The sequence below is a fragment of the Dipodomys merriami genome, unplaced genomic scaffold, assembly GCF_024711535.1.
Source record: "Dipodomys merriami isolate MVZ:Mamm:240054 unplaced genomic scaffold, mDipMer1.0.p SCAF_19, whole genome shotgun sequence".
In the NCBI taxonomy this organism is placed as follows: Eukaryota; Metazoa; Chordata; class Mammalia; order Rodentia; family Heteromyidae; genus Dipodomys; species Dipodomys merriami.
Window position 1 is genome coordinate 23,832,970 of NW_027203270.1, and position 24,420 is coordinate 23,857,389.

Consider the following 24,420-nt stretch of genomic DNA (forward strand, 5'->3'; position numbering starts at 1 on the left):
CTCTCCCACTTGAGCCACAGCGCCACTTCCGGCTTTTTTCTTTTTGCTTATGTGGTGCTGAGGAATCGAACCCAGGGCCTCAGGCATGCAAGTCAAGCACTCTACCACTGAGCCACCTTCCCAGCCCCAAGTCCATGAGACTCTTATCTCCATTAAACCACTAGAAAACCAGAAGTGGCGTTGTGGCTCAAGTGGTAGAGTGCTAGCCTTGATCTGAAGAGCTGAGGGATAGTGCCCAGGCCAGGAGTTCAAGCCCCAGGACTGACAAAAAAGAAAGAAAAAAAAAAGTGTTGATCTAGCAATTACAAATGCTGCCTTCTATCCTTTGGCTAGATGATTGCTGCCAATGTCCTTTCCAAAGAAGAGTTTCCAGACTTTGATGAAGAGACTGGCATCCTTCCTAAGGTGGATGATGATGAAGGTAACCTGTCCTTTGTATTGAGTGGGATAATGGGTTGGGAACATAAATAAGTCATTGGGCTGTTGGTAGTTCAGCCCAATGTCTACTAATCATCTATTCCTCTGGGCTTACCACTTGCTTCTTGTTGAAGCACAAAGGCCAAGTGTATATTGTTATACTTACTGCTTATGATAAGTTTATAGGCTATAGAAGGTTATAATTGAACTCGGAGCTGCTGGTTTACACCTATAATCCTAGCTACTCAGGAGGCTAAGAAGGATTGGACTCCAGAGTCAGCCTGAGTAGACAAAGCCAAGAGATTCTTCAGTTAGCCAGCAAAAGGCCAGAAGTTGGAGCTGTGACTCAAGTGGTGAAGTGCCAACTTTAGTGTAAAAGCCAAGCAAGAGCTCAAGGCTGTGAGTTCAAGGTCTTGTGCTGACACACAACAAAAGGGTTATAATTTTATTTTAGGGAGTAAATAATGATTTTGTAAACTTGGTAATTATTGCATAATTGCTGGATTTACCTAGATGATTGAGTTGTCTCAGAAATAGTAATGAGTTGGCTGGGAAGGTGGCTCAGTGGTAGAGTGCTTGCCTTGCATGCATGAAGCCCTGGGTTCGATTCCTCAGTACCACATAAGGAGAAAAAGCCGGAAGTGGCACTGTGGCTCAAGTGGTAGAGCGGCTAGCCTTGAGCTGAAGAGCTGAGGGACAGCGCCCAGGCCAAGAGTTCAGGCCCCACGACTGGCAAAAAAAAAAAAAAAAAAAGAAATAGTAATGAGCTCAGCCTGTTAGTATGGGTTTCTGTTGTAGTTGTTTTGTGCTGTTCCTGGGTCTTGAATTCAGGGCCAGGATGTCAGCCTTGATCTTTGTTTTGTTTAAGGCTAGTGCTCTTCCACTTGAGCCACAGTTCTGCTTCAGGCTTTTTGGTAGTTAATTGGAGATAAGAGTCTTACAGACTTTTCTGCTTAGGCTGGCTTCAAACCATAATCCTAAGATCTCAGCCTCCTAAGTAGCTAGAATTACAGAAGTAAGCCAGCACCTGGTTATTAATGACTTTTTTAAAAAAACCAAAATACAGAAATAAATCCACATCCTTGTATTTGCGATTTATATAGCTATAATAAGTGAGCAGCTTTTTTTCTCATTATTCAACTTGAGAAGCAGAACTTTACCAGCTCTTTGAAGCTGCCTCCTTCTGATGAAAACCTTCTCTCCTTCCAGGGGTAATCACCATCCTGAATTTCGTGTTAATCATTCACTTTCTTTTCTTTAAAGTTTATTATCTGTATATTTGTCCCTAAACACATTAGTCTGGTTTTAGACTTTGCTCATTTTAATCATTTTATTTATTTATTTGTTTATTTTTTGTTAATCATGGCGCCTGATCTCTGGGCCTGGGCTCTGTCCCTCAGCTTTTCAGCTCAAGGCTAGTGCTCTACCACTTGAACTACGGTGCCACTTCTGGACTTTTCTGCTTATGTGGTGCTGAGGAATTGAACCTAGGGCCTCGTGCATACAATGCAATCATTCTACCACTGAGCCACCTTCCCAGCCCCAAATCATTATTTTAATACTTAACCTATATTGATATTTATCATTATATTTCATTTGGTTTCCTTGTTCTAGAATAAGTTTACTCTAATTTATTCCTTTTTTGTGTGTGCACCAGGCCTGAGGCTTGAATTCAAGGCTAGGGCACAGTCCCTAATCTTTTTGCTCAAGGCTAGCACTCTGCCCCTTGAGTCACAGCTCTTCCAGCTTTTTGGAAGTTAATTAGAGATAAGAGTCTTAAGTACTTTCCTGCTCAGGCTGGCTTCCAACCATCATCCTCAAATCTCGGCCTCTTTTTACTTTTTTTTAATTGAGACCAGTTGTGTAGCCCAGGCTGCCCTTGAACTCACAATCATCCTGCCTTCAGCTTTCCAAATACTAGGATTGCAGGTGTACCACAACGACCAACTTTCCCATTTTACTTTTTTTGATGGATATATGATAGAGATATATATTTTTTCTCTTAAGCCTTTTTTTTTTTTTTTGGTCAGTTGTGGGCCTTCAAATTGGGGCCTGGTCACTGTTCCTGGGCTTTTTCACTCAAGGTTAGTGCTCTACCACTTTGAGCCACAGCACCACTTCCAGTTTTCTGGTGGTTAATTAGAGATATGAGTATCATGGATTTTTCTACCCTGGCTGCCTTTGAACGACATTCTTCAGATTTCAGCCTCCTGAGTAGCTAGGACTACAGGCGTGAGCCACCAGTGCCTGTCTCTTAAGCCTTTTTTTTTTTTTTGCCAGTCCTGAGGCTCTCTTGCTCAAGGCTAGCACTCTACCACTTGAGCCACAGTGCCACTTCCAGCCTTTTCTTTTCTTTTCTTTTTTTTTTTTTTTGGGTCCGGTCGTGGGGCCTGTACTCTGGGCCTGGGCGCTGTCCCTCAGCTCTTCAGCTCAAGGCTAGTGCTCTACCATTTGAGCCATAGCACCACTTCCGGCTTTTTTCTTTTGCTTATGTGGTGCTGAGGAATCGAACCCAGGGCTTCATGCTTGCAAGGCAAGCACTTTATGATTAAGCCACATTTGCAGCCCCCCCTCTTAAGCCTTTTCATATAAGACTATTATGAGACCTCTGTATTTGCCAATTAGTGCATGTTGCTATATACTAAGATATATGTGCTTTCTTATAATATACAGAAAATTACTGAGTAGTAGGAAAAATGTGTGTTTATTTTATAAGCCAGCTCCAAATTGTTTCCTAAAACTTTTGTAATAATGTACACTTTGATACATAATACCTTACTGGTATTTAGCATTGTCCACTTATCCAACAATTAAAAACACTGTTCCCTCCATGCCATTGGCTCACAAATGTAATCCTAGCTACTCAAGAGGCTGAGATCTGAGGATTACAGTTCAAAGCTACCCTGGACATGAAAGTCCATGAGACTCTTTGGCTTTTCCAATTAACCACCCAAAAGCTAGAAATGGAGCTGTGACCTAAAGTTGTAGAGTACTAGCCTTGAGGTAAAAAAATGCTCAGGGACAGTACCCAAGTCCTGAGTTCAAGCCCCAGGACTGCCACCAAAAACAAAAAGGTGTTGCCTAGACTATATGGGTTAAGGATTATTCCCTGTGAGGTTGAATGGCAAATGTCTTGAAACAAATTAGAATGTCAGAATAGTATTTTCCCCAAGCTTAGTTTCTTTTGAAAATAGGTCTAATTAGTTTGTGTTATGGAGCATCACAAATGCCCTAGAAATGGCTTTAGGGTCTTGAAAGTGGGAGGGACATTCACTAGGTTAGAGTTTTACTTGTATCACTGTCTTTTGGGTATATGTATTATGCTGGTACCAGGCTTTTTCATTCAAGGCTGCACTATCACTACTACTACTTGAGCTATGCTTCCACTTCTGGCTTTTTTTGCCGATTAATTGGATATAAGAGTCTCTTAGAATTGTATGAGCTGCCAGGAAAGTTAGAATGAACTTGTGACTTTAAATGAGCATCATTATTCCACAATACTGTGAATTTCCGGAAATTATGTAATCACTTAATCACAATCAAAAAAAAAAAAAAAAAAAAGAACCTCGGGGAAGGGAGGGAGGGAGGGGATGGTAGGGGGAAAACAATGGAGCGGGTAACAATGTTCAAGAGGAAGTGTACTCATTACCTCACTCATGTAACTGTAACCCTCTGTATAGTATCTTTCAATAAAAAAAAATTAAAAAAAATTGTATGAGCTGCCTGGCTTCAAACTGTGATCCTTAGATCTCAGCCTCCTGAATAGTTAGGATTTTAGGCATGCGCCACTAGTCTCCAGCCATTGCTGTCCTTTTGATAAAGATAGTTGATCTGGTGAAAATTATTGGTTCTCTTTTGTTTATGGCTAAATTTCTTTTTAATTTTTTTTTTTTTTTTTTTTTTGGCCAGTCCTGGGGCTTGAACTCAGGGCCTGGGCACTGTCCCTGAGCCTCTTTTGCTAAGGCTAGCACACTACCACTTGAACCACAACTCCACTTCCTGCTTTTTCTGTTTATGTGGTACTGAGGAATAGAACCCAGGGCTTCATGCATGCTAGGCAAGCACTCTAGCACTAAGCCACATTCTCAGCTCCTAATTTTCTTTTTGCTGGACTTTTAGATGAGGACCTTGAGATTGAACTGGTTGAGGAAGAGCCTCCATTCCTGAGAGGTCACACCAAGCAAAGCATGGACATGAGCCCCATCAAAATTGTTAAGGTAAGAAGTACTGGGACTTTTATCTGGAAATACCAATGAACTTCTTTTCTTCAAGTAACAGATCATGTTATTCAATCTGTATAGCAGAACTCAGGCCACCTAGCTACTAGCTAGGACCTAGAATGTGTGGAGACTGGCCTAGCTCTGCTGCTTTTGCCTGGTTAAGTTTTGTTTACATTCATTTAGTGTGTTTAGGGAAAAAGCATAGATTAAAAAAAGCATAGAGTTTCATCTGTCATCTTTTCTTTGTCCAAGTTACTCAGGGTTTGAATAATGAATGATCTTGCAGATTCCAAGGCAACATTCAGAGGTTCACTTGCCAATAGTGGCTGGTCCCCATCAAAAGGAATAGCACTGGGTATGGTGGAGGGCAAAGCTGTGAGGAAAATACAAATCAGAATGCACACAGCAGTTAGGAAGAGACAGCATTTAAAAGCCTTCCAGACCAGCACCTATATGGCACTTCTAGTGTACCCCTGCAATTCCTGCGGTGTCTCTTTCCCCTGAGGTCATCTGACATCAGCTGGCACTCTGGTTAGTGTAGGGGAGTTGACCAGCCCTGAAGGAAATATAGTCCATCTCTAGATGGAGCTGATTACTAGCTCTTGGAGCTGAGATCTCTGAGTGCCACATTTGTCTGAAGTTCTTAGGGTCATATAACAGAATTCTTGCCCCTTCCCTTACCCTTCCATTCCTCCTTTCCCTTTCTCCCTACCTCCTTTCCCCTTACCCCTTTCTTCTTTCTCTCTCTCTCTCTCTTTTTTTCTTTTTTCTAGATATAGGGCTTGAACTCAGGGCATAGGCACTGTCTTTGAGCTTCTTTTGCTCAACGCTAGTATTCTACCACTTGAACCACAATACCATTTCCAGCTTTTTCTGTTTATGTGGTACTGAGGAATTGAATCCAGGGCTTCATGCCTGCTAGGCAAGCATCTACCTCTAAGCCACATTCCCAGCCCTTCTCTTTCCCTCTTTTCCCTCCCCCTATCCCCCTTCCTTATTTGAACTTGGGCCTTAGGACAGCTAGGCAGGTACTCTACCACTTGGGCCATGCCTCCAGCACTTCCTATCCGTTTCTTGAGTTCTTAACGTTTAAAAGTCATAAGTTAAGGTTGGGTGCTAATGGCTCACATCTGTCATCCTAGCTACTCAGGAGGCTGAGACTGAAAATCATGGTTTGAAGCCAGATCAGGCAGTCCATGATCCTCTTATCTCCAATTAACCACCAGAAAACTAGAAGTGGAACTGTGTCTCAAAGTGTTAGAGCACTTGGCTTGAACAAAAGAGCTCAGGGACAGTTCCCAGGCCTTGAGTTCAAGCTCCACAACAGGCAAAAAACTAAGTAAATAAATAAGTAAAAGTAATAATGCTCCTAATTCTCTTTTTTCATTTTCAAGTTAAAAATCCCAGTTCCTTTAGTTGTTTTTTTTTTTGTGTTATTTGTGTATGCTATGGTTTATCCATTGCTTTCATGTAGTCTGGTTGATTGATAAGAACTGTGTTTCATCTGTGGTCTAAGACTTTATATCATAGTGGCTTAACCACCTGCCTTTATTTCCTAGGCACTTAATGTGTGTTGCTTTTCTCTCTGTTGCTGCAGAACCCAGATGGTTCCCTCTCCCAGGCTGCCATGATGCAGAGTGCTTTGGCCAAGGAAAGGCGGGAACTCAAGCAAGCCCAGCGGGAAGCGGAGATGGATTCTATTCCCATGGGACTCAACAAACACTGGGTTGATCCTTTGCCTGATGGTAAGACCATTGGAGGTTGTGGGTCTTGTTCAGAAATCTGAGCCTTTATATGTATGTAGACACAGTAGTGCCAACATGTACTGAAAATGTAGCCTCAGTTTTCCTCTTGTCTTAGAGCATGTTGGTTTGCCATATTTTTCTTGGTGGTACTGGGGATTGACCCCAGATCTTAGTTAAGCTGGGCATGTAAGTGCTCTACTACTGAGCCATAATCCCAGCCTGCTGGGTTTTTTTTGTTATTTGTGTAAGAATGTGTGTATATGTGTGTGTATGCTAGTACTAGGAATTAGACTCAGGGTCTGGATACTATCCTTTAGCTTTTTGTTCAAGACTGGTGCTCTGTCACTTGAGCCACAGCTCCCCTTAGCACATTTTGTTGTTTAATTGGAGATAAAAGTCTCACAGACTTTCCTGCCTAGACTGGTTTTAAACTGCAATCCTTAGGTCTCAGCCTTCTGAGTAGTTACTAGGCATGAACTACCAGCACCAGAATATTAATGTATTTTATAAGCAGATCTTTAAAACAAATGTTTAAATAACTTTGGTGAAATAATTGGAGTGGCTTAAATTATTCTTTTAAATAACCTTTTAAATTTAGTTCTAAAGATGATATTGTCTGGGGCTGAGAAGGTGGCTCAGTGGTAGAGTGCTTGCTTTGAATGCATGAAGCCCTGGGTTTGATTGCTCAACATCACATAAGCAGAAAAAGCCGGAAGTGGCACTGTGGCTCAAGTGGTAGAGCACTAGCCTTGAGCTGAAGAGCTGAGGGACAGTGCCCAGGCCCAGAGTTCAGGCTCCATGACTACCATCACCACCAAAAAAGATGATATTATCTAAAGATAATAGGAATGTGGCTTAGTTATAGAGTGCGACCTTAGCATGCATGAAGCCCTGGGTTTGATTCCTCAGTATCAAATAAACAGGGGGAAAAATGATAATTATTTAGGGGCTGGACACATAACTATGTTCCAAGTGGTAGAGTACTTGTCTAGCAAGGGTGAAGCCCTGAGTTCAATTCCTGTTTTAAAAAAAAAAAAAAAAGTTGGGTGCCGGTGGCAGTGGCTCACACCTATCATCTTAGCTACTCAGGAGTCGGAGTCTGAGGATCATGGGTTCAGAGGCAGCCCAAGCAGACAAATCTGTAAAATTCTTATTTCCAATTTATTGCCAGAAAGCTGAAAGTGGAGCTGTAGCTCAAGTGGTAGAGTCCTAGCCTTGAGCACCAAAGCTTAAGGACAGCACTCAGACCCTGAGTTAAAGCCCCAAGCCTGGCCCTCCCCCCCCCAAAAAAATACGACAGACAATATAATATTAAAACTTCCCTTTCTTGTAATTTTTTGTGCTATAATTCTTAACTATTGGACAGAGTCAATAGTTGTGTTAGTTGCCTGGAGATAAAGCTGCAAATTAGACATGATCCTTGCTGTGATGAGGCTTACAACTTAGTAAGGGAGGTGGACATTAACTAGATAATTACCAAATAGCAAATTATTTCCCGATGAATGCTGTATGAAGTATTGTGGTAGAACTACAGGTTATAGGATATTACTACCTGTAGAGATTGAGAGGAATGATAAAGGATACATAGGAGTTAGGCTTTCAGAGGGGGAATATGTGCAGGGTCCCAGCTGAGATTTCTTTTTAGAATGATGAAAATTTTATAAGATTACTGGCACGGGACACATATCTATATTCCTAGCTACTTAGGAGACTAAGACTTGAGGGCTGGGAAGGTGGCTCAGTGGTAGAGTGCTTGCCTTGCATGCCTGAGGCCCTGGGTTCGATTCCTCAGCACCACATAAGCAAAAAGAAAAAAAAGCCAGAAGTGGCACTGTGGCTCAAGTGGTAGAGTGCTAGCCTTGAGCTGAAGAGTTGAGGGACAGCGCCTAGGCCGAGTTCAGGCCCCATGACCGGACCCCCCCCCCCAAAAAAAAAAAAAAAAAAAGACTTGAACATGTTCAAAGTTAGCCTAGGCAGAAAAGTCCTTGAAACTCCATATTCAATTAACCATCAAAAAGCTGGACTAGAGGGCTGGAAGGTGGTTTAGTGGTAGATTGCTTGCCTAGCATGCATGAAGCTCTGGATTCGATTCCTCAGTACCACATAAACAGAAAAAGCTGGAAGTGGTGCTGTGGCCCAAGTGGTAGAGTGTTAGCCTTGAGCAAAAGAAGCTCAGAGACAGTATCCAGGCCCTGAATTCAAGCCCCAGGACTGGCAAAAAAAAAAAAAAAAGCTGGAATAGAGGTGTAAGTGACAGAGTGCCAGCTGTGAGAAAGTAGGCTGGGCTAGAGTGCAAGGCCCTGATCTCAAGTACAGCACACACACAAAGTAATACAGAAAATCAAATAAAATTAGATAATGGTGATGTTTGCACAACTGTCATTGTGAATATACAACAAACCACCAAGTTGGACACTTGGAAAAGGGGATATAGTATATGATTTGCATTTCAGTAAAGCAGTTTTTTTTTGTTTGGTTTGTTTTTGTTGTGGGACTTGAACTCTGGGCCTGGTGCTGCCCTTGAGCTCTTCAGCTCAAGGCAAGTGCCTACCATTTGAGCCACAGTGCCACGTCTGGTTTTCTGGTGGTTAATTGGAGATAAGAGTCTCATGGACTTTCCTGCTAGGATTGGCTTTGAACCATGATCCTAAGATCTCAGCCTCCTGAGTAGCTAGGATTACAGGCATGAGCACTGGTGCCCAGCAGAGTAGTTATTTTTTTTTTTTAAGGTGAAAGATTTCTATTAAAGAGAAATCAGAGTATAGCAGGGTTTTTTGTTGTTGTTTATTTATTTAAAGAAAATAGCTGGATTCAAGTGATTGGGTCTTTACTTCTGTATACTAACCTTTCTCTTTTTTGGGGGGGCATTACAAGTATATGATACCATTTATTAGGCTCTTTCCCTCCTTGCCCTGTCTCTCCCTCTCCATTCTTTTCTTCATATTAGTGTCTTAGCACCACTGTTCAAGGATCAGGCTGAATGAAATTCCACATATGTGGTTCCCATCTACTGTTTCGTTGTTTACCCTGGTATGTTGTGGCATGTTGAGGGTAGTACTAAGTTGTCTCTTTTCCCTTCCAGCGGAAGGCAGGCAGATTGCTGCCAACATGAGGGGCATTGGAATGATGCCCAATGACATTCCCGAGTGGAAGAAGCATGCCTTTGGGGGCAACAAAGCTTCTTACGGGAAAAAGACCCAGATGTCCATCCTCGAGCAGAGGGAGAGCCTGCCCATCTATAAACTGAAGGAGCAGCTGGTCCAGGTGGGAAGCCCTTCTGTGATATATTGGGGGGAGGGCTGTTTTCCAAGAGAAATGACATTTTAGAACAGAAAGTGGCTAGGTAGGTATGTTCTTCTTTGAAGTGGTCCTTCCAAAAAAGGATATGGGATATGGCTTAGTTAGTCGTAGAGTGCTAGTCTAGCATGCATGAACCCCTGGGTTCAATTTCTCAGTACCATATACACAGAAAAAGCCTGAAGTGGTACTGTGGCTCAAGTAGTAGAGTGCTTGCCCTGAGCTGAAGAGCTCAGGGACAGTGCCAGGCCCAGAGTTCAAGCCCCATAACCTACCAAAAAAAAAAAAAAAAGGAACAGCCACTGCAAGGTGGCTCAAGCCTATTCATCTTAGCTACTTGGTAAGCACAGACTGGGAGCTCACAGTTCCAGGCCAGATCAGGCAAAAAGAAGTTGGAGAGACTCCCATCTTAACCAATGGCTGGGCACTTTGGCTTCATACACCAGATACCTTGCATGGAAGCACCATGGGGAACCACAAGTTAAGAGGATTACAGCCCAGGCCTTCACTAGCATAATGAAAAACTCTACTTTGAAAATAACTGATGCAAAAAGGGGTTGGAGGTGTGGTAGAGAACTTGCCTAGCAAGCATAAAGGCCTGAGTACCACAAAAGGGATAAGTAGAGGGTAGATTCTGAATCCATATTGGCAGAGACTTTGCTTTTTAGCTGCTTATTTCTGCCTTTTAGAGTTTTGTGTATAAGAGCATCGAACCAAGTTTACTAGCTTCAGTGAATTTTTTCAACCATATCCAACCAACACAGTGTATAAACAAGTATAAATATGTGCTACACACGCATTTTATATATACAGTATATATTTGTAGATGACAGCAGATTATATATATGCTTGGTGTCTTGCTTTTTTACTTATTAATGTATCTCAGATTTTCTTTTTTTATGTTTTTATTTTGGGATGCTGGGAATCCAACCCAGTGTCTTAGACACACTAGGCAAGCACTCTACCACTGATCTATGCCCCCGTTCCTTTTTGTTGTTGGTGGTGGTAGTGGTGTTTGTTGTGGGGCTTGAACTCAGACCCTGGGCTCTGTCCCTGAGCTCTTTTGCTCAAGGCTAGCACTCTACCACTTGTGCCACAGCTCCATTTCTGATTTTCTGGTAGTTAGTTGGAGAGAAGAGTCTCATGGACTTTCCTGCCTGGGCTGGCTTTGAACCACTGTCCTCAGATCTTAGCCTCCTGAGTAGCTCAGATTATAGGCATGAGCAACCACCACCCAGCCCCTTTTTAAAATGCTTTTTCAGTGCTTTTATGTAGGTATGTTTATGTAGCTAGTCCTATGTTAATAGACCTGTAGGCTGATTACAACCTTTTGTTGTTACAAATAGTACAGAAATAAGGAAAAGATAACTTTATGGGGAGAGCTGTGAGAGATTGGGAGTGACAATGGGTAGAAACACTTCCATAGGGTTCATTATATGGGTGTGTTTGTAATTTCTAATTTAATGTTGAACAGAAGCATTAGTAATTTAATGTTGAACAGAAGCATTAGTAATTTAATCCAGAATAAGGTGTGACAAATTTTAATGGATCTATTTGCATTTTGTTGCTTTCAGGCTGTTCATGACAATCAGATCCTAATTGTTATTGGAGAGACAGGATCTGGGAAGACAACGCAGATTACCCAGTACCTAGCGGAGGCAGGCTACACTTCCAGAGGCAAGATTGGGTGTACACAGCCAAGAAGAGTGGCAGCCATGTCCGTGGCCAAAAGAGTATCAGAGGAATTTGGTTGTTGTTTAGGTCAAGAGGTAAGTGATTACTAAAGCTGCTATGGAAATGCCAGATAAAAAGTATGAAGGTACAAATCCCTCATCTGTAAAGTAAGAATGATAGTTTTTGTTTGTTTTTCCTGATTTCTCTCTGAGAAATGAGAAAGCTGATTTTCACTTTAGCCATGTTGGATGCAGTAAGAAATCAGAAATAATGAGAGCTTTTCATTGTTGTCAGTGGTCAGGGTCAAGTCCAAAGCAGACTTTGCTAGATGAAATCTCTGTAATCTTGGTCAAATTTCTATATTAAGAGTGTGAGTAGCAGGTGCCGGTGGTTCACGCCTGTAATCCTAGCTGCTTAGGAGGCTGAGATTTGAGGATTGTGGTTCAAAGGTTCAAAGGCAGCCCGGGAAAGAAGTCTGTGAGATACTTATCTCTAATAAACCACTCAGAAAACTGGAAGTAGCACTGTGGCTCAAGTGTTAGAGTGCTTACCTTTAGCTGAAGAGCTCAGGGACAGTGCCCAGGCTCAGATTTCAAGCCCCACAACCAACCAAAATAAATAAAAAGATTATGAGTACCAGTGGGGCTGGGTTGAAGTTTTACCTGATGATTGCTTGAAGGAGAGGTTTGTATCTTAGATTTTCTACTTCTGTTCTGCTTTAGGTGGGCTATACCATTCGATTTGAGGACTGCACCAGTCCCGAGACAGTCATCAAGTACATGACAGATGGCATGTTGCTCAGGGAATGCCTGATTGACCCTGACCTCACTCAGTACGCCATCATCATGTTGGACGAGGCCCATGAAAGAACAATTCACACAGACGTGCTTTTTGGGTTGCTGAAAAAGGTAAGTAGGTGGTCTCAGACCCTTTTAGCTGTTAGAGCTGGTTTCTGGGACTAGGATTGGAATTCCTGTACCTTTTGAGTGGTCCTTTTTAGTAAGCACATGGTATTTCCCTTTAGACAGTTCAGAAACGGCAGGACATGAAGCTGATTGTCACTTCAGCTACCTTGGATGCAGTGAAGTTTTCTCAGTACTTCTATGAAGCACCCATCTTCACCATCCCAGGCCGAACTTACCCAGTGGAAATACTGTACACAAAGGAACCTGAGACAGATTACCTGGATGCCAGCCTCATTACTGTCATGCAGATCCACTTAACTGAGCCACCAGGTGAGGGAGAAGACCTGATTTCCATTTTCTTTTAGGCTAAAACTCCTAATTATGGGGATATTTTGTTTGCTAAACTTTTCAGAAATGCCTTTTAAATCCTGTAAGTTTCAGGATTGTGTGTTTGAAATGATTGTGGGTGTGAAAAATATAAAGAATGATGCCTAGGTTTAAGTGCGCCTATTTTTTTTATTTTTATTTTATTTTTTGTCAGTCATGGGGCCTGAACTCTGGGCCTGGGTGCTGTCCCTCAGCTCTTCAGCTCAAGGCTAGAGCTCTACCACCTGAGCCACAGTGCCACTTCTGGCTTTTTCTGCTTATGTGGTGCTGAGGAATTGAACCCAGGGCCTCATGCATGCAAGGCAAACACTCTACCACTCAGCCATCTTCCCAGCCAAGTGTGCCTATTTAAACATGAACCAATAATAACTTCCTGGTTTACTTAGAGGCCACAATATGAGTGTCTATTTTTTGTTACTTAGAGATCTGTTAATGTGCTGTAGCCTTTGTATAGAACACTACGCCAGATCTGATGGTGAACACCTGGAGGCCTGGCTACTCAGGATGATGAAGCAAGATTACTTGAGTTCAGTTTAGGGCCAGCTCAGGCAACATAGTAGGACCCATCTCTTAAACACATAAACATCCATGTTGACATACACACACAGTAAATTTTCCATTCTCTTCCTAGGTGATATCTTGGTCTTCCTGACTGGTCAGGAAGAGATTGATACTGCTTGTGAGATCCTATATGAAAGAATGAAATCCTTGGGACCTGATGTTCCAGAGTTAATTATCCTTCCAGTGTACTCTGCTCTTCCCAGTGAGATGCAGACCCGGATCTTTGACCCAGCTCCTCCTGGCAGCAGAAAGGTAACAGTGGGCTAAACATGTGCTGAAATCACCTGGCTGTACAGTATGCAGCCAACCATAGTAGGAATTGTGTAAGGAGTCTGCAAGCCTTGTATGTGAGGCTATAGACTGGTCCAGCCTTGTCTACCTGGTCAGCCGGGTGATTTGTGTTCTTCCTCCATTTGATTTGTTATTTTTGGTTAACACATAATTTTTCAAATTTTAGGGGTACATTGTGATATGCTGATATATTCAGTGTGTAATGATCAGATTAGGGCAGTTAGTTGGCATGTAAAGGAGGAGCAGGTTTGGGGGTAAGTTGGTGAGTTCTTCCTCTGTCCCATCCCTGATGGTTGCATTTTCTAAGCAGGGCCTTTGCAATTCTTTGGCAGGGCCAGTAAGATGTTGGTATGGAGTGAAATATTTTGGTACTTTCTAGCAATGATTTTTCCAAGCAGTAGTGTGGTTTTTTTTTGGACCGGTCGTGGGGCCTGAACTCTGGGCCTGGGCGCTGTCCCTCAGCTCTTCAGCTCAAGGCTAGTGCTCTACCACTTGAGCCACAGCACCACTTCTGGCTTTTTTTCTTTTTGCTTATGTGGTGCTGAGGAATCAAACCCAGAGCCTCAGGCATGCAAGGCAAGCACTCTACCACTGAGCCAACTTCCCAGCCCAGCAGTTGTGTTTTTTAAGCTGATCCTCTGGGTAGAAGAACAGTGACACACTTGTAGATCACATGGACTGCTGCACACACACAAATCCTGAAATTGATCTGTCACCTCATGCTTCATTTATGATCAGGAAAAAAAATCTTTTTTTTCTTCATAAACACACACACACACACACATACACACGCACACACACATACATGTATATACACACGTGTGTATACATATATATACATACATACATACATATACATACATACATACGTACACACACACACACACACACACACACACACACACACACACACACACACACACACACACACACACACACACACACACACACACACACATATCCTATTTTGTAGTCCAGATATCTCGGTGGGAAACAGAAAACCTCATTTTGCACTGGCACGTGTGATGCCAGGAAATATCTGCTTTCCCAGGGAGCTAGAAAATTAAAATTGTAATAATCAACATTGGATCTAGACAACGAGCTATGTAGCCATTTACACCAAATGAAATTGGCTGTGATCAGCCTTAGCTTTTTCCTGGCCTGCTTCTCTCAGGTCTCAGCCTCTCTCCAACCTAACCCTTTGGATAAAGGCAGCTCATCTTCTGCTTTGGAAACTGAGCTAGAATTAAATGGCATCCAAACTTTCTAGAGAAGGAGTATACTTCCTCAGGAAATGTCTGAGTTCAGATGTGCTGCTGTACACTCAGGTCACTCCAGCTGTTACTTTGTCCTCCTAGGTCGTGATTGCCACCAACATTGCAGAAACATCACTGACTATCGATGGCATCTACTATGTGGTGGACCCTGGGTTTGTGAAGCAGAAAGTTTACAATTCTAAGACAGGGATTGACCAGCTGGTGGTGACGCCTATTTCTCAGGTATGGTGGCTTCTACCAGTGGCTTTCTGAAAATCTGGGTTAGTGCCTTTCTGAAATGTTTTATGGTTCTGTACTTCAAACTTATTTCACATACTGAAATCTTCTATTATGTGAAGGGAAGGTTTCATATTTGTTTGTAGTCTAAAGTAGTATTTCAAAATATTGTCTAGGGCTGGGAAGTTGGCTCAGTGGTAGAACACTTGCCTTGCATGCATGAGGCCCTGGGTTCGATTCCTCAGCATCACGTAAGCAAAAAGAAAAAAAAGCCGGAAGTGGCGTTGTGGCTCAAGGGGTAGAGCGCTAGCTTTGAGCTGAAGAGCTGAGGGACAGCGCCCAGGCCCAGAGTTCAGGCCCCACAACCGGACCCAAAAAAAAAAAAAGATTGTCTAGCATGTGTGAGGTCCTGGCCTTTATCCCCAGCACCACAAGAAGGAAGGGGGAAAAAAAAAACAAAACTGGATGGTAACATATAGATAACCCAAATGTTGGTGAAAACGTATTTTTTTAAGTACCAAGCTACAAATACCTGAGACACTATAAAAACTCATAATTTATATATATATATATATATATATATATATATATAATATGTATAAATATACAAATATTATATATATTACATATATATATATTTCTTTGGTAATTATGTAGCCTGCCTCAGTTATATGTACAAAATAAATTACCTGGTCACCTATTTTGGGGAGCTAGAGTAAACTAGGGGTTGAACTCAGGACCTTGAGCTTGCTAGGCAATATCTATCACTTGAGCCATGTCTCCTAGTTGTTTTAGCTTTCATTATTTTTTGAATAGGGTCTTAAGTATATGTCCATATCCTCCTTATTATACTCACGATCCTCCTATTTATGCTGCCCAAAAGCTAGGATGACAGACATATGCCATGTTGTACAGCTGTTAAGATAGAGTCCTGTGTTTATGGCCTTAAACTGCTAGCTTTCTGATCTCTGCCTTCCAAGTGACTAAGATTACAGCCATGAGCCATTGGTACCTGGCCCCCATCAGCATTTTTTTCCCCTTCTGTACTGGGGTTCGAATTTAGGGTCTTGTGCTTACTGGATAATTACCATTTGAGCTACCTCTCTGATCATGTTTTTTTTTGTGTGTGTGGGTGCTAGGCCTGGGTGCTATTCCTGAGCTTTCTTGCTCAAGGCTAGCAGTCCACAGCTTGAGCCACAGCTTTCCTTCCAGCTTTTTTGTGATTATTTGGAGATGAGTTCCATGGACTTCCTGCCCATGCTGGCTTCAAGCTGCAATCCTCAGATCTCAGCTTCTTGAGTAGCTAGGATTATAGGCATAAGCCACCAGCACCTGGCTTACTTATAGATTTTTTTTCTGGTCAATTTTAAGGAGATAAGAGTTTCACAGACTTTTCTGCCTGAGCTGGCTTCAAACCACACATGATCCTCAGATCTCAGCCTCTTGAGTAGTTAGGATTATGGGTGTGATCTACCAGTACCTAGTAACAAACATGATTTTTTAAATGGTGCAGAACAGCCAGGCACCAGCGACTCACACACTTGTTCCTAGCTACTCAGGAGGATAAGATCTGAGGGTCTCAGTTCAAAGCCATCCTGGGCAGGAAAGTCCATAAGACACATCTCCAATTAAGCACACAAAAAAAGCCAGAAGTGCAGCTGTGCCTTAAGTGATAGAAAGCTATCCTTGAGCAAAAGAACTCAAGAGGCGTGGCCCAAGCTGGGCACTAGTGGCTTACACCTGTAATCCTAGCTAGGAGGCTGAGATTTGAGGATTATGGTTTGAAGCCAGCCCGGGCAGGAAAGTCCATGAGACTCTTATCTCCAATTAATCACCAGAAAACCAGAAGTGGCACTGTGGCTCAAATGGTAGAGTGCTCACCTTGAGCTGAAGAGCTCAGAGAGATGTGGCCCAGGCCCTAAATTCAAGCCTCAGGACCAGCACACATATACGAATCATTGTATGATTAATATAATTTAGTTCTTTTACAGTTTTGGTTGTAAATGTATTTTGTTACTTTTCTGCTTTCTCATTTCTTCATCTTTCTTTCTTGCAGTTGCCAGCCTTGAACAAACTTGCCTGAAATTCTGAGTGGAGAAGGCTGGGAAAAGTATTTGTCATAGTCTTAGAAATGGTCTTAGAAAGCTGAGCACTGGTGGCTCATGCCTGTAATCCTAGCTATCAGGAGACTGAGATCTGAGGATCACAGTTCAAAGCCTGCCCAGGCAGGAAGGTCTGTGAGACTCTTACCTTCATTTAACCACTAGAAAACTGGAAGTGCAGCTGTGGCTCAAAATGGTAGGGCACTAGCCTAGAGCAGAAAAACTTGGGGACAGTTCCCAGGCTCTGAGTTCAAGCCTGACAAAAAAAGGAAAAAAAAAAAAAAAAAGAAGTGGCTCTAGAGGAAGTTAAACATCTCTATCTTGGGTTTTGCTAGTTGCTACATGCCTATTTCCCTCCACAGACTTCCTGGGCAAAGTGTTAAGCAATACGTAACAGCCATGTTGCATTTCTATGTTCACCCCTAGGCTCAGGCTAAGCAACGAGCTGGCAGAGCTGGGAGAACCGGCCCAGGGAAGTGTTACAGGCTGTACACAGAACGTGCCTACCGAGATGAAATGCTGACCACCAACGTGCCAGAAATTCAGAGAACCAACTTGGCAAGCACCGTACTGTCCCTCAAGGTAGAAATCACTGTCTTATTAGAATGATTATTGCAACAGTTCAATCCCTGGCTGTTGTAGATGAATCTGTTTTATGAATGTTGTTAAATACTTGAGTAACCTCATGGAACCAGTCCCTTTGAGTGAAATGAAATGGCTGTGCCAACAGCCTCCTCACGGCCGGTCTGAGGCGAGGCTGGCATGTCTGTTTTGAACACACATTGATTTCTTCCCATAATCATCAGCAGGGTATTTAGTTGTTATAAGTTTTAGCTAGGAGCGTGTTCTACAAAGAAATTTGCACTTTCTCAAAAAGAACAAAATGGACTGAGAAGGTAGCTTAGTGGTAGAGTGCTTACCTTGCATTCATGAGGCCCTGGGTTCAATTCCTCAGCACCATATAAGCAGAAAAAAGCCAAAAGCAGCACTGTGGCTCAAGTGCTCACCTTGAGCTGAAGAGCTGAGGGACAGGGTCCAGACCCAGAGTTCAGGCCCCACAACCAACAACAAAAAACAAAAAATCCTTGCCAATTTGTAGACAAACACACTTAACCTCAATCACTTTAGCTTTCAGATTCTCCCCCCCTTTTTTTTTCAGGAGGGGAAAGCTTTCCTGTCCAATATCTTTGCAAGGGAGATGGGGAAGGCTATCAGTGTGGATTTCAGGCTGGCCTCTGGGGGCTTGGTTTTCATTCGGAATCATTGCTCTTCCTCTCCAGGTCCCCAGTGAGAGCCTTCATTCTGCTTTGGCAGGAGCAGCTGAATGAATAATTTCCCAGCTGATGGCATGTCCCCCGATGCCAGTGCTGCCCTGAAGCCCTGGCAGTTTACTGGTGCCGAGTGCTCTCTTGCCATTTATTATTAATCCTCTGTAAAAGAAACTAAAACAGAGCTTCAGAAAAAAAGCCTGCTTCTGTCTTGGTAGTGCCAGCAGAGTGGCATCTGTGACTCAGGCCTCTTGTCTAAGCTATGTGACCCTGGGCAAGTTTATCTGCTCTATAATCCTGTCTCAGACAGGGAGTAGTTAGAAAGGTTACTGGAACAATATCGGGAAAGGCATTTGGCACAATGTTTAATGATTGCTAATATGGTTCCTTATAGTTATTATTCACACATAAGCATTTATTGAACACCTGCTGTGTTTATGAACATGATTACCATGAGGAAGAAATGAAAACCTTGGGTCCTACCCCATCGCTCTTTACACACACTTGGAGAGTACATCACTCTTTCTTTTATCCAGTGTTAGCTAACAAATGTCCCAGACACCATTCAGGCAGACCACGCTGTGTTGGGTTTCATGAGCACAGACCTCACCCACTATGAACTCTTGAGAGCAAGGGTCACAGGTATGTAAGTCATATTTACATGCCTACCACCTATTGAGCCTCATAGATGCACAGTAAAGATGACATACATAAGAGGACAAGCTGCTATACTGTCTTCTTTGATTATTATTATTATCAAATGCATATAAAACAAAATGTGGTATTGTCACCAAGGACCTCATTCATACTAAGCACTTGCTCTATCACTGAGCTATACTGCCAGCTATTGTAATCCTTTTTCTTCTCCCTGAGACAAGGTCTTGCTGTGTAACCCAGGCTGGTCTCAAACTCACAGTCGTCTTGCTTTGGATTGTAGATTGGTGGCACATGCTTGGCTCTCCTCACCTTTTCTTTTTTTTTTTTTTTTTTGGGTCCGGTCGCGGGGCCTGAACTCTGGGCCTGGGCGCTGTCCTTCAGCTCTTCAGCTCAAGGCTAGCACTCTACCATTTGAGCCACAGCGCCACTTCTGGCTTTTTTCTTTTTTGCTTATGTGGTGCTGAGGAATCGAACCCAGGTCTTCATGTATGCAAGGCAAGTGCTCTACCACTGAGCCACCTTCCCAGCCCTCATCACCTTTTCTTTGTGTGTGTGTGGAACTTGAACTCAGCTAGGGCACTCTCCCTTAGTTTTTTTGTTCAAAGCTGGCACTATACTACTTGAGACACAACTCCATTTCTGGCTTTTTGCTAGTTAATGGAGATAAAAATCTCATGAACTTTCCTGCCTAGATTAGCTGCTAGCCATGATCCTTAGATCTCAGCATCCTGGGTTGCTATGATTACAGGCTTGAGCTACTGGGGCTCAGCTGTTTGTCTTATTTATTTTTATTAAGTTACTACTAGTAGTTATGAAGTAGTTTCTCATACTACCATGGTTTTTGGTTGTTTATTGCAGTGCTGGGGATTGAACCCAGCACTAGACAAGCACTGTCCTGCATCCTCAGCACCTTATTGTGTTTTTTTCTTTGCAATTTCTCTGGTTACTAGGGCTTGTTTGCCTTTGTGTTTCGTCTTTGGAGATATCTCTTTAAGTTCTTGGCCCATTTTTAGTTGTGTCATATGTCTTTGAATTATATTTGTCGTTATTTTGAGGGAGTGTTTTCAGAGTTATCCTGGAGGTTACTGGTACTTCCTAATGGCAGTTGAGGCAAAGCAAAGAAAGTTAACAAGGACCTCCATCCATGGCACTAACATGGTTGATTCCCACCCCCACTTCTATCTCTGCATTCTTTTCTCCATCCTAGGCCATGGGCATTAATGACCTGCTGTCCTTTGACTTTATGGATGCCCCACCAATGGAAACTCTGATCACAGCCATGGAGCAGCTATACACACTGGGAGCCCTGGATGATGAGGGCCTGCTTACTCGCCTGGGTCGCAGGGTAAGTGACAGATGTGACTTCCAGTACTTTTATGAAGATTCTCAAGCCAGCCTTCCACCATTTTCTTTGTTTTGCAAAAGTAAGCTCTGAGATCCTGGAGAAGCTTTGATACGTAGCCCAGATTGACCTAGAACCCTTTTTTTTTTTTTTTTTCCTGTCAGTCCTGGGGCTTGAACTCAGGGCCTGAGCACTGTCCGTGAGCTTCATTTGCTCAAGACTAGCACTCTACCATGTGAGCCACAGCACCACTCCTGGCTTTTTCTGTTTATGTGGTACTGAGGAATCGAACCCAAGGCTTCATGCATGCTAGGCAAGCATTCTACCACTAGGTCACATTCCCAGCCCCAACTTAGAATTCTAGATTTCCCTGCTTCTGCCTCTTAATTGCTAGGATTGCGGATGTTCACCATCATGCCCAGCTACCTTCCCCACCCCACCCCACCCCCACCGCCCCAGAGATCAGGACCAAATTTGCCAGGCAAGTGCTTTTCCACTGAGCTAAATCCCCAAGCTAGATATTTTTTTAAATTGAAGTTTTCTACAATCACTTTAAAATGATTCTTCCTAAAACAAAAAGATTTTTACTCATAATTAATCTTACTCAGGATATATTAATCTAGTCTTTGTTTTAATTAAACTAGCCAGGCACCAGTGGTTCATGCCTGTAATCCTAGCTACCCAGGAGGTTAAGATCTGAGGATTGCAGTTCAAAGCCAGCCCTGGCAGGAAAGTCCATGAAACTCTTATCTCCAATAAACCACCAGAAAACTTGAAGTAGCACTGTGCCTCAAGTGGTAGAGCACTGGCCTTGAGCTGAAGAGCTGAGGGACTGCGCTCACACCCAGAGTTCAAGCCCCAGGACCAGCCAAAAAATTTTTCCTTAAAACAACTACTACAAATGATTTTCTAGAGAAGGCCAGGTATTTTATGGCTGAGAAAGACTACAGAAAGCTGGGTGCTGTTGGCTCATGCCTGTAATCTTAGCTACCCTAGGAGGCTGAGATCTGAGGATTGTGATTCAAAGCAATCCTGGGCAGGAACATCCAGGAGACTCTTATCTCTAATAAACCACCAGAAAACCAGAAGTAGCACTGTGCCTCTAGTGGTAGAGCGCTAGTCTTGAGCTAAGAGCTGAGGGACAGTGCCCAGGCCCAGAGTTCAAGCCCCATGACTGACAAAGAAAAAAAACAAAAAACAAGCTAATTTTTTTTGGGGGGGGGTTGTTTTTTTTTTAATTTTCATTTATTTTTTATTGTGAAAATACTGTACAGAGGGGTTACAATTAGATGGGCAAGATAATGAGTACATTTCTTATCAAGCATTGTAGCCTCCTCCTTTGTTTCCCCTTCCCATCCCTTCCCAGCCTCCCTCCGCCCTCCCTAATTTTTGTTTTTTTGAGACAGGGTTTTGCCACATAGTCTAGGCTAGACTTACACTCTTCATCCTCCTGTCTCAGCATCTTGAGTGCTGGGATTACATGTGTGCACACCCAGAAGTGTCTACAACCTAAGAGCCTCAGCATATAAGATCAGCCTGGGCTATTTAGCAAGGCCCTATCTCAAAAACAGACAAAACATCCTTTCAAAGTCCCTGTATTCAGGGTTGGGAAGGTGGCTCAGTGGTAGAGTACTTGCCTTGCATGCATGAGGCCCTGGGTTTGATTCCTCAGCACCACATAAGCAAAAAAGAAAAAACCGGAAGTGGCGCTGTGGCTCAAGTGGTAGAGCGCTAGCCTTGAGCTGAAGAGCTGAGGAACAGCGCCCAGGCCCAGAGTTCAGGCCCCACAACCGAACCAAAAACAAAGTCCCTGTATTCAGCAATAAATAGTTACGAGTTTTCCCCAGGTCCTTTCAGCTTTTAGTTTGCTTTTCAGATAGGGTCTAGTGCTAACTTTGCCTGGGCTGGCCCCAAATTGCTGTCCTCCAGTCTTTGCCTTCCATGTAACTGGTATTACATGTGTACATTATCACAAGATCTTGCTACGTAGATTAGTTAGACCTGGAATTTGCTGTGTAGCCCTGAATAGCTATAAACTTAGGATCCTGTTACAGATGCTCCCCACTCCCCCACCCCCCGGGTTGTAGGGCCTGAACTCTGGGCCTGGGCACTGTCCCTCAGCTCTTCAGCTCAAGGCTAGCATTCTACACTTGAGCCACAGTGCAACTTCTAGCTTTTTTTGCTTATGTGGTGCTGAGGACTCAAACCCAGGGCCTCATGGCATGCAAGGCAAGCACTCTACCACTGAGCCACCTTCCCAGCCCCACAGATGCTTTTTTGTGTGTGTGTATGCCAGTCCTGGGGCTTGAACTCTGGCCTGGCTGCTATCCCTGAGCTTCTTTTTTTTTTTTTTTGTCGGTCCTGGGGCTTGAACTCTGGGCCTGGGCGCTGTCCTTCAGCTCTTCAGCTCAAGGCGAGCGCTCTACCACTTGAGCTACAGCGCCACTTCCGGTTTTCTGGTGGTTTATTGGAGATAGGAGTCTCACAGTCTCTCCTGCCCGGGCTGGCTTTGAACCGCGATCCTCAGATCTCAGCCCTCCTGAGTAGCTAGAATTACAGGCGTGAGCCACCAGCGCCCGGCATCCCTGAGCTTCTTTTGTTCAAGGCTGCTCCACCAGAGTCACAGCAACATTTCTAGCTTCTCAGCTTTTTTGTTGTTGTTGTTAGTTTAATAGAGATAAATCTCACAGACTTTTCTACCTGGGCTCATTTCAAATTGTGGTCCTCAGCCTCCTGAGTAGGATTACAGGAATGAGCCACAGGCAACCAGCTCTGTCACAGGTTCTTGAGTGCTGGGATTACAGGTGTGTATTACTATATCTGGCAGTTATTTATACTCTTTTTCTTGGCAGTACTGGGGTTTGAACTAGGTACTTAAGCTTGTCAGACCAGTGCTCTACCACCTAAGCCATGTATTCAGCCCATTTTGCTTCAGTTATTTTTCAAATAGGGTTTTGCTTTAGCTTTAGCTTTTATGTCCAGGCCAGCTTCAACCAAGATCCTCCAATTTATACTTCCCATACAGCTAAATTGTGTGCATGCCAATTCCTGGGGCTTGAACTCTGGTCTGGGTGCTGTCCCGGAGCTTTTGTGTTCAAGGCTAATGCTCTACAGTTTTGAGCCACAGCACCATTTCTGGCTTCTTTTTTCTGTAGTTAATTGGAGATGAGAGTCTTAGAGACTTTCCTGCCCCCTGCTGGCTTAGAACCGTGATCCTCAGATTTCAGCCTCTTGAGTAGCTAGGATTACAGGTGTGAGCCACCAGTGCTTGGCTTGCACCAAGCCTTTTGTTGATTGTGTTCGGTGTCTTATGAGCTTTTTTGCTCCAGCTAGCCTTTAACCTTGATCCTCCTGATCTCGAGTAGCTAGGATTATAGGTATGAGCCACCATACTTGGCTAGTAGTTATGTTCTTGGTCACCTGCATTTCATTGGGGTTTACTTGGGAAAGGAAACAATTTGGGAACATCTATAGTCGTTCTGTCCAGTGTCTCACTTGTACAGTTTCTTCTTCTCCCTCTAGATGGCAGAGTTCCCTCTAGAACCAATGCTGTGCAAAATGCTCATCATGTCTGTGCATCTGGGCTGCAGTGAAGAAATGCTGACCATTGTGTCCATGCTGTCAGTGCAGAATGTCTTTTACAGGCCCAAGGTAGGGTGTTTAGCTCCCAGTTCAGATAGGGGTGGGTAGACTCATCATATTGCCACTGTGATGCTTGATGGGGCACTGCTGACATGACTGGCTGGGTAGGGCTCCCTAGTAATTTGGATATTCAATTAGAAGCTGTTGGGTGAGAAATGACCATTGTCACACCACCTGACAGGATAAGCAAGCCCTCGCAGATCAGAAGAAGGCCAAATTCCACCAGACTGAAGGGGACCATCTCACCCTTCTGGCTGTGTACAACTCCTGGAAAAACAACAAGTTCTCCAACCCATGGTGCTATGAGAACTTTATCCAGGCCCGTTCCCTGCGCCGGGCCCAGGACATCCGTAAGCAGATGTTAGGCATAATGGACAGGTAAGTGAGGAATGTGTCTGGGCTGAGTGTCACATGTTTGT

At 43.4% G+C, this 24,420-nt stretch overlaps 1 protein-coding gene across 2 annotated transcripts in view; it reads left to right on the top strand.

Annotated features, from left to right (window-relative positions):
• Positions 1 to 24,420, top strand: part of Dhx8 (DEAH-box helicase 8) — a 40,870-nt gene that overhangs the window by 11,351 nt on the left and 5,099 nt on the right. For both annotated transcript variants that reach the window (XM_070027797.1, XM_070027798.1), the window contains exons 9-21: positions 334 to 421; positions 4,537 to 4,634; positions 6,235 to 6,382; positions 9,465 to 9,646; positions 11,254 to 11,448; positions 12,076 to 12,261; positions 12,378 to 12,588; positions 13,277 to 13,458; positions 14,856 to 14,996; positions 17,519 to 17,674; positions 20,225 to 20,362; positions 23,882 to 24,010; positions 24,183 to 24,379. In XM_070027797.1, coding sequence (XP_069883898.1) covers positions 334 to 421; positions 4,537 to 4,634; positions 6,235 to 6,382; positions 9,465 to 9,646; positions 11,254 to 11,448; positions 12,076 to 12,261; positions 12,378 to 12,588; positions 13,277 to 13,458; positions 14,856 to 14,996; positions 17,519 to 17,674; positions 20,225 to 20,362; positions 23,882 to 24,010; positions 24,183 to 24,379 — 2,051 coding nt within the window. The remainder of the gene's footprint in view (positions 1 to 333; positions 422 to 4,536; positions 4,635 to 6,234; positions 6,383 to 9,464; positions 9,647 to 11,253; positions 11,449 to 12,075; positions 12,262 to 12,377; positions 12,589 to 13,276; positions 13,459 to 14,855; positions 14,997 to 17,518; positions 17,675 to 20,224; positions 20,363 to 23,881; positions 24,011 to 24,182; positions 24,380 to 24,420) is intronic.